Source organism: Penaeus vannamei, chromosome 40 (assembly GCF_042767895.1).
Source record: "Penaeus vannamei isolate JL-2024 chromosome 40, ASM4276789v1, whole genome shotgun sequence".
Lineage (NCBI taxonomy): Eukaryota > Metazoa > Arthropoda > Malacostraca > Decapoda > Penaeidae > Penaeus > Penaeus vannamei.
The window spans coordinates 18186076-18196075 of record NC_091588.1 but is presented as its reverse complement, the minus strand read 5'-3'; the positions used below and the strand labels follow the sequence as shown (position 1 = coordinate 18196075).

Here is a 10000-nt window from a genome sequence, read left to right as displayed (position 1 = left end):
CCGTGGTAATTGTAGGAACAAATTGACATACCATTACTAAATCAAACACGAACACGACATTGGTAAAATGAAGTGCCATCCCCATATGGCCCCGTGGACGTATTGCCATGACAGAAATCACGGACCTACAAGGCTAAAAGGCCATGCGCTTACAACAAACTGCCCATGATATTCAAAAGCAATTACAAAAAAACACGCAAAGAAGATATGGCATCCCATGTGGTAATCACATCGGTTTTCAGGGGTGATGTTGCTCCAGAGAGAGCAGCATATGGCTCTAATGAACAAACATATGTTAAGACTGCAAGTGCCGAGACGCTCATGATAATTTGGGTCAAAGTAATTGTTCTTGCAAAGAATAGAGTTGTAGGTACGGCGCTTAATGTAGTAGTTTATTGGGGCACCGACGTTAGCGGAAAGGGGCACGTGGGGTGTGGGGTGTGGATAAAACTTGCTGAGGTTTTCGCCAGGCAAAGCTGATGACCAAGTAATATAACCTACAGAAAATATGCCATGGGAAGTTTGTCTGCATCCATGTAACATATGGCAGTCTAAATTGAAACATCATCTGCATGAAGGAATTTACGGGAAACACCTATAAATGCATCAATATCTGCGCAGAGGAAATTACATGAACGCTGCGAGGGATGCCAGAGCTGTTCAGAATGAAGAATAGATATCCTATTAATGGATATACAACTTATAAGCAAGCAAATCACAATATTGGGTGTCATAGCGGAGTAGAAGAGTCAGCCTTCGGCAGAGAGGTAACCCGAGCACGTGGGCTGCCTCCTGCCTCTCGCTCTCCAGCTTCGACCCAGTCACGCCCACACAACTGACCCCGCCCCCGCGCCATCCCCCATCTCCCTCCCTTGCCACGCCAACAAACACATCCCCTCCCCCTCCCTTATCCCCGTTCACACCCTGCCAACACGCCCACAGTACCCTCCCCTACCTACCCCCCGCGCCAAGCCCACAACACAACCCACACACACCTCACGTCTCCGAAAGTATTTACAACAATCTTTTCTATTACATTTGATTGTCTCTCGGGGATACCCCTACCCCCACCTCTTCTGGTGCGCACACAATGTGTTTACATGCGCGCGTGCTTGCGAAGGTACTACAGAAGATAAGCACTCGTGACGTGTGAATTTAGGGAGGGAGGGGGAGGGGGGAGGCGAGAGTTAGGCGAAGGAACCGCGATCCTGCGACGTGCCGCCAAAACAGCTGTTTCGCCGTTCTCAGCCGCATAACCATCCACCTCTCCGTTCGATACCAATTACCCTTAATATGAGAGAGCTGTCACTCTGCGCCACAAAACGACACCCCCACTCTGCACGAACTCATGAGCAGAAAGGATGGCCGCATAAGGGCCACTTTCGCATGATCTTCGAGTTTATTATCTTTAGCGCCCAAAGATTGAACAAGGTATACGAGGGTGCCTAAGCAAGACGTACCATTGTTATGTGGAGAACCGACACAAGGGGCTCCCTGTCCGTACAGAGCACGAAGGCGACGACGACGGCCGCAGAGGCAAGCAGCCGCGGTGGTGCTCAACCCAAAGCTTCAACAGCCATATGGACCTTCGGCCGTCGCACCTGTTGCTCGCCCCACTGTCCCGCTCGGGTATCTCGCTCTCGTCTCGGACCGAGGTGCTCTCCGCCGCGCTGCCCGAGTTGCATCGACGTGCCACCGATCCTCACCGACAAGCACTTATGACCCGATACATCCGAGCACTGCCCTTCCCGGAGAAATGTTCCAGACTTTCTACTGATCTGTCACGTCCGGGTTGTCACTCGGCGTTCCTGCAGCGCCGCACTAACAAGTCCACGTCACTTGAGAAAGTATTTCAACGCACGCACCGAAATTCACCAGCCAGCGACGTCAGCGTGTGCCTGGAATGAGCGTGACAGCGGTGTTATGTGAGCGCGTGAAGGTGCGTGTGTGCGTTCGTGCGACTCGGTATAGACGTCAGCAGATGAAGCTTGGAAAACGTGTCGTACACTCACCCCAAACTTGCAAGTTTTCCGCCGCTTTTTCCCGGCCTGCTCCGCTACTCCTGCTCTTCGGCGGGAGAAACTTTATCGCACTCGCGCAAGCGAATCGCAAAGAAGCGGCCTACGAAACGGTTACGATGCCAAGCGTGGCGAAGAACAGTCTCCTACAAGGAGTCGAGGAGTCTTGAGAAGGGCGGCGCGGCGCTCGTTCTCCGCCGCTCTCCTTCCTCCTCCCGCCGACGACGTCATCGGCGGCCACGCGTAATGGCCAGGCTTCCCTGTACGCGGGAGAAAGCGTCCGACAGTAAGAACCGAATCAGTCTTTCCGTCACAAACTCTAAAGCTGCGCTGCCTATATTGTGTGCGAGTGACGCAATGCTCCAGCTGATCCCGAGAGCAGCGGTGTGGGTGGAGGCAGAAAACCCTCGCTACACATGTCACCCGCGCCCGCGCCGCCCACCCTCGCGTCCCGGACCCCGTCCCTCCCCTCCCCTCTACTCCCCGGCCCCATCCATTTTCGTATCCCCTCTCCTCCTGCCCCCCCCCTCCTCCCCCGCCTCTGCCTCCGCACTGCTCCCATATGTTGTTCTTCGGGCTTCGCGTCCACACGGCAACTGTACCCGACCTGAGGCTCCGTGCGATGGGAATGGGAATGCCAATGCCCTGCCCTGCCCCAAACCCTCGCTACTTAAAAAAGGACTTTCTCCATAAGCTTCTTCAATAAACGTCGACTCGATTTCCTAATGACTATACCTGGCGACCTTTCCAGTGGCACTTAGAAGAAGAAAGAATCCCGACAGCCTCAAGAACCATTTCCCAGGCGTGTGGCGTGCGTTCCGTCTTGTTGTCACACACATTGGCATGGATCCGACTGCACGAGTTTCAGAGACATTTTACTCACCGCCGAAGCGTCGAGCAGTTGCGTCAATAGAGCTATACCGACATGTGGCACTCACCTGAAAGAAAGAAAGAAATTTAGGCATATAATCTTCCCACATCAATCTCATCTCAGAGATTACAGCTCCCAATCGTATAAAATACACATCTGAATAAACACACACTTGTCATATTATTTTTACAATCTAACATGAAAACCCCCTCGGGGGTTGCGGGGGCATCGCCCAAACCTGAATGAAAATCGGTGTGATCAAAACGCTTAGTCAAGCGCAGTAAAGTACTCTGACATGGATATTGCTCCTCCCCAATCACTAAAAACAAAATCTTCATCACGATAATGACTAACTATAATTACAGCACCTCCACCACCTACAACAACAACAACAACAACAACCGACAAAGGCAGGAACGTTAAACGAAACCCGGCGATCCCCAACTGCCGGCCGAAAATTTGACAGCGTTCTGCTCCACCGCGAGGCGCTGGCAATATGCACGGGCTCTCACTTACGACCGCAAGTATGCTCCCTCGACGCAGCGGCAAATCGCTCCGCTGGGGGGAAACCTGCATCCGCTCGCTACCCGCCCAATCAGGAGCGAAAAGCCTCCGCGAATCTTTGGAATCCTATCACGGAGGCTGACGCTCATCTCTCCTCCTCTTTCTCTCCCTTTTCTCTCTCTCACTGCAACTAATCTCCCACGCGATAAAGCACCGAGACCACCACCCAAATACCACCCACAGTCCTCCGCGCGATTCGCCGCCCATAAATCCTTCGACGATCTGTTGGGAGACCAGAGGAAAGGGGAGGGGGGAGACGAGAGGCGGGGGAGGGGGTTGAGATGGGGAGGGCGGTGAAGGGTACTGGAGGGTAGGAGAGGGGAGAGGAGGAAAGAGGGGACGGGGGTGAAGGGAAGAGGGACGAAGAGGGGAAAAGGGAGAGAAAGAGGAGCGAGGAGAAGCAAGACGGACAAACGTTCGGAGTCCCCAGACAGGGAGGAGGCCGACAGGGGGTGGCGCTACCTGATCCTGCCGATGCATAGTCACCTCCACGATGCCCCTACCAAGGTCAACAGTTCCAGTCTCGCGTCTCCGCACGTGCCACCTCGGCCGCCACCTCGCTTCCACCCCGGAGAACGCCACGGGGAGAGGGGCAAATGAGGGAGAGGGAGAGGATGGAGGAGAAAATGAGGGTGGGGAGGGGGAGAGAATGATGGACGGGGAAGGATATACGGAGGGGGAGAGGGAAAGGGAGAGGAGGAAAAAAGGGGGGAGGAGGGGGTGGAAGGGGGAAAGGGAGAGGGAAAAAGAGAAGGGAAGGGGGATAAGGAGTGAGAGATAAGAAGAGGGAGAGGGATAAGTAGTGGGAGAGAGAGGGAGAGGGATAAGGAGTGGGAGAGAGAGGGAGAGGGATAAGGAGGGGGAGAGAGAGAGAGGGATAAGGAGGGGGAGAGAGAGAGAGGGATAAGGAGGGGGGGCAAAGAGGGGGAGAGAGGGAGAGGGATAAAAAAGGGAGAGAGAGGGGGGGTAAGGTGGTGAAGGGAGAGGGGAGAGGGAAGGAGGAGGGAGAAGGGAGAGGGAAGAGGGAGACTTTAGGAAAGAGGGAGGAGGAGGAAGAGGGATATGGAAGGGAAAAGGGAGAAGGAAGGGAAGAGAGAGAAGGAAGGGAAGAGAGAGAAGAAAGGTAAAAGGGAGAAGGAAGGGAAGAGGGAGAAGGAAGGGAAGAGGGAGAAGGAAGGGAAGAGGGAGAAGGAAGGGAAGAGGGAGAAGGAAGGGAAGAGGGAGAAGGAAGGGAAGAGGGAGAAGGAAGGGAAGAGGAAGGAAGGGGGAAGGCGAAAATGGAAGAGGGAAAAAGGGAGAAAGAAGGGAAGTGGGAAAAGGGAGGAGGGAAAGAGGGGAAAGAGGAAAAGGGAGGGGAAGACAGGAAAAAGGAAGAGGAGGAAGGAGAGAGGGGGAAGAGAGAGAGAGTAAGAAGGGAAATGAAAAGGCAGAGAGTGGGACCCAACCCATTCATTCACAAATCCGGTGTCGTAACGACTGCGTGCAAAGGGTTTCCAACACGTCGCCAAAGCACAAGTTCTTTTCGCAGGACTCGCTGATCATGGCCGATGCAAGTTCAAAGCTTATCTTTCGATCCAGCCATAAAACGAACAGGTAGACGCACCCCGAGTTCAGGATTTGGGCCGCAGATGGAGAGCCGCACTGACAGCATCCGTCGCATCTCTTCTGCGAGCATCAAGACATTCTTACGTATGACAGACGGATGGACATAAGCACGATTTTTGGAATGTCGGGCAAGGGGGGAGGGGAGGGGGAGGGAGAGGGGAGATGAGAGGCGGAGGGGGGGAAGGGAGAGGAGGGGATTAGAGGCGGAGGGAGACAGGAGGTGGGGAGGTGGGGAGGAGGGGAGGGGAAGCGGAAGGAAAGGGAGGGAGAGGCGGAGGAGGGAAAGGGGCGAAAGGAGGAAGAAAGGGAAATGGTGCAAAATGGAGGGTCCATGGATAAATTAGATGTATAAAGATGAAGATAAATTTAATATGAGGAAATAATAGCAAGCACACGAAAAAGATATTCGCCAAGAACACGCGCTTTCCGTTTCCGCCGCCTCAGCTCCTTGCGCCTCACCCATACAGCTTGTATGGGTGCTGCGCCGCCCTAACCGCAGCCCTGGCCGCTGCCCGAAGCCCGCCTCGCCGTGTTCTAGCACACCCGCCGCACACTCACTCGCCGCTGCCGCTAAACAGCTCGGCCGCCTTCGCCGAGAAAGCTAACCCGAGCATATGCTGAGCCGCGTCGAAATGGGAGGAGAAAGAGCGGCGAGCGGTAAATACATGGATTCCGCCGCCCCTAATTATACCGCGATGATGCGTATGCTTCTGGCAGTATAATAATAATATTATATATATATATATATATATATATATATATATATATATAAAATATCACAGCTGATAAGTCAAAACGAGAGAAGACATTTTTAAAGGTGAGTGTCATGAGGACGAGAGTGCTGAGTGTACGCGAAGCAGCAGCAGCCCTGTGGGGATAACTGCCGCTCATGACACCAATGGTTACCTCGGGGGAGATAATGGCTTTCATAGAGGCTTTCAGACAGGCATGGAAGCAGACGTCTGAAGGCAGAATTACAAACCTACATGCAGACATCGAGGTGAACTACTAATAGGCATCGGGAGAAACAAGAGACTGACCGGGAGACAGACAGGTAGACGCGCAAAAAAAGGGCTGCAAGCGCTTCGGTGGCCAGAAATTGAAGTTTTGCAAGCTGCGAGGCGGAGTAGCCAAGCAGACGGGGCAGCCGTGAGACACGGGGAGAGACCCGCTCCATTCCTCTCAATCCCAAGAAGACCCCCAAGTCACTGCCGTTGCCATAACAACCGCCACGCGCGACAAACCCTACTTCTACCACCCCTCCCTCCATTCCCTACTCCCCTTAAAGAAGAAAAGGGAAAGAAGGAAAAGAGTCAAGAAGACGCACCACCAAAATGCTTAACCAGCTGCGGACCAATTCCTCCGCGGCTCCGGGACTCACAGGGAAGGCCGCAGCCGCGCCAAGGAAGCCCGCCGCGCGCATGGGATTCCAGTCCTCTCACCCGATGACGCAACCACGTCCACAAACACGTGAGGCACATCCGGGAAACTTTCGAATGGGCGGCGTGCGCGCCATGAGCGGCCGCGACGGCGCTTCAGTTACGAAATGAACGGAGTTTACGAGTATATAGTTTACGAGCTGCTCTTCACATGGCGACACCGCCAAAGAGAGCGAGGAGAAATGATCAAACGCCATGTCCCTCGAGTCTCCCCCCAGCCCAAAAGAAAGACCACCGCAAAATCAACAAACATCAAAACAATCAAGCAAAGCAAAGCCTCAGTGCCCATCCCCTACAACCATAACCTAACCAGCCCGTTGCTGCCGTACGACCCCGCCGGAGCCCGACGACCAATCGATAGCGCCCTCCCCTTCGCTTTGTACCTTGCAACTCATTGTTTTCCTTGCCCTGCTCCTCTCCCCGCCGATTACGCAAGGCAACCTCATAGTAGCGCGTGTCTGGTATCGAATCGGACCGCGAGAGGCTAAAGGCAGCGATGGATTCATTGCCTTACCCGGCGGCTGATCCGCAACTTTAACATACTTTTCTGGATGACGTAATGGCCGTAAGAGAGATTCACGAAAACGGCCCAATGCAATCCGCGATTATTTTTTTCAGAAAGGCTTAGAACTACCACACTGAATATATCACAATGCGACCTGGGAACAAGACCGTACAAAATGAATTGTGAAGTGTAATCGCGCCCGAGCACACGCCGTCTTTCCGGCGCTCCCGCCCCCCAACCAGTAACAAATGGGGGAGGGAGAGGGCGGGGAGGACGAAGGGAGGGGAAAGGGGAGGGGAGGACGCAGGGACGGGGAAGGGGAGGGGAGGGGAGGACGCAGGGAGGGGGAAGGGGAGGGGGGGACGAAGAGAGGGGGAAGGGGAGGGGAGGGGAGGACGAAGAGAGGGGGAAGGGGAGGGGAGGGGAGGACGAAGAGAGGGGGAAGGGGAGGGGAGGGTAGGACGAAGAGAGGGGGAAGGGGAGGGGAGGGGAGGACGAAGAGAGGGGGAAGGGGAGGGGAGGGGGAGGGGAGGACGAAGAGAGGGGGAAGGGGAGGGGAGGGGAGGACGAATGGATGGGGACATGGAGGAAATGGGAGAGAAGGAAGAGAGGGAGGGGGAAGAGGAGAGAGAAAGGGAGAGAGGAGAGAGGAGGGGGAGGAGAGAAGGGAGAGAGAAGAGGGATGGGAGGAGGGGGAGGGGGAGGAGAGAGGAGAGGGAAGGAATGAGGGGGGAGGAGAGGAGAGGAGAGGAGAGGGGAGGGAAGGGAGGGGGAAGGGATAGTCGAGCTCGGCCAACACTCAGCCTTAGTTACCTCCAAACATGCTGCCTGTATACAAGATACTATCAATAACCCCCCTCCCTCCATCCCTCCCTCTCCCCCTCCACCTGCCTTCCCCCCCTCCCTCCCTCTCTCCCCTCCACCGACTCCCACCGCCCCACCTCTCGCGCGGATCCACTGATCCATCACAACCGATCTCCTGCCAAAAGTACGGACCAAAATGAAGGAGAGAGAAGAATAAAAGGAAAAAGAAACAACAGCAACAAAAAAACGAAGACGAACTGGATATATCCCGCACGGTCAGGTCAGGTCACGGCAGGTACGGACGTCGGCGAAAACCAATCACGGTCAGAGAATTCGCAATTCTCTTCATTTCCTGATAATGACTAAAGGACAAGAAAGGAAAAGAAAAGCGAGAAAGGAGGAATACGCATTCCCAACATTTTTTTTTATTTCTTTTAACCCACGAGAAAGGGAAAGAGTCTGGAGGTGATGGGAGAAGAGAAAGAAAAGAAGGAAGAGGAAAATGGAAAGAAAAGGCAAAAGAAAGCGGAAAATGAAGAGGACAGAAAGAAAGGACGAAGGAAGAAGTACAAAGGGAAGGGAAGATAGAGTACGGAGAGATTAGGAGGAAGGACCACAGCAGGGAGGGCGGAAGGGAGGAGGAGGAGGAAGGACCGCAGTATGGAGGGAGGGAGGAGGAGGAAGAGAAGGGAGGAGGAGGAGGAGGAGGAAGAGGTGAGAGAGGGGGAGGAGGAGGAGGTGAGGGAGGAGAGGGAGGAGAGGGAGGAGAGGGAGGAGGAGGAGGAGGAGGAGGAGGAGGAGGAGGAGGAGGAGGAGGAGGAGGAGGAGGAGGAGGAGGAGTAATAATAATAATAATAAGAGTAGGAACGCACCGGCACTTGCCGGAGCCCGTCCTATCTTATCAGCAGTGCCTCCCGCGACACACCCGCTACGAACGGTGCCCTGTCTCGCTCCACCCACTCCCTTCAGGCTATCTTTACACCGGTCTTCGGCCTGCCCAAGGGGGGAGGGGGAGGGGGAGGTACAAATAGGCAGCCACAACCACAAGGATTTTTATTCATTTACTCCAAGACAAATCCTCTGATCCAAACCAATGAATTCACAACTAACCTAATCATCAAACGTTTCAAAAGAAAAGAAAAGAAAAAAAAAAACGTTAATGCACGTGTAATCAAAGGAAGGAAAAGTTTCTGAAGTACACGGCTACAGAGACATTATTACAAGATTAATATCGCAATTGAAATTTCAATCTCTAAGAGTCCTCAGATAAATACTAAAGAAGAAATTGCTGAATCATGGAAGGTATATACTCCGCAGGTAAGGCAAATCGAATAAAATCTGCGCTCTTCATAAAGCAGATTTAGGCGAAATGTCATACTTAGAAAGATCCATTTGTAACATTTTTAATTTCGTAACAGCATTATCAAGTATTCTTAATACTTTCAACAAGATCGATGTTACAGACATGTTAGCAGTTTCAGCGGCACCTAAGCCCTGCTACAGGTGAAATGGAGGAGAGAAAGGGAGGAGGGGAAGGAAGAGGAGGAGGAGGAGGAGAAGGAAGAGGAGGAGAAGGAAGAGGAGGAGGAGGAGGAGGAGGAGGAGGAGGAGGAGGAGGAAGAGGAAGAGGAAGGAGGAGAAGTAGAATTAGTAGAAAGAAGAGGACGAATCAAAAATAGCCTAGGTGTAGAGAGAGAGAGAGAGAGAGAGAGAGAGAGAGAGAGAGAGAGAGAGAGAGAGAGAGAGAGAGAGAGAGAGAGAGAGAGAGAGAGAGCAAGTGAACAGAAAGACAAGGGGCGAGGGGAAACACGATTACAAGGCACCCCGCCGGAGGATCACCATGCACACCGACCTTTGAAACCATCCATGTCCCTTGCCCCCCCCCCCCCCCCGCCCCACTTCCCAATACCCTCCGAAACCCAAGGTAGAGCCCATGCCAGCCCCTGTTCAACACCGTCCATACATCCATGCCCCCTTCTTCGTGAACATACCCGGGTTTCTTTTTCCTTTTTCCTATTTCCTCTTCTCTACTCTCTACAACCCCCTTCCCTTTTCCTCTACCCTCCATCCTTTCCCTCCCCCCTCCCTCCCTCTCTCCCACTCCCTCCATGGCAACACCTACGCCTGTAACTTGCATAAGCCTCTTATCTTCTCATCAATAGTCCCAACCTCCCCCCTAGATCCCTCCCAACCC

General features: G+C 53.6%; 1 protein-coding gene across 1 annotated transcript in view; it reads right to left on the bottom strand.

The window, feature by feature from the left end:
• LOC113825716 (eukaryotic translation initiation factor 4 gamma 1) overlaps nt 1-6054 on the bottom strand; it is a gene marked incomplete in the record, with an annotated part of 212391 nt that extends 206337 nt beyond the window's left edge. The window contains 3 exon segments of the mRNA XM_070117467.1: nt 2902-2956; nt 5057-5118; nt 5910-6054. Coding sequence (XP_069973568.1) covers nt 2902-2956; nt 5057-5118; nt 5910-6054 — 262 coding nt within the window.
• Nucleotides 6055-10000: the final 3946 nt, after the last annotated feature.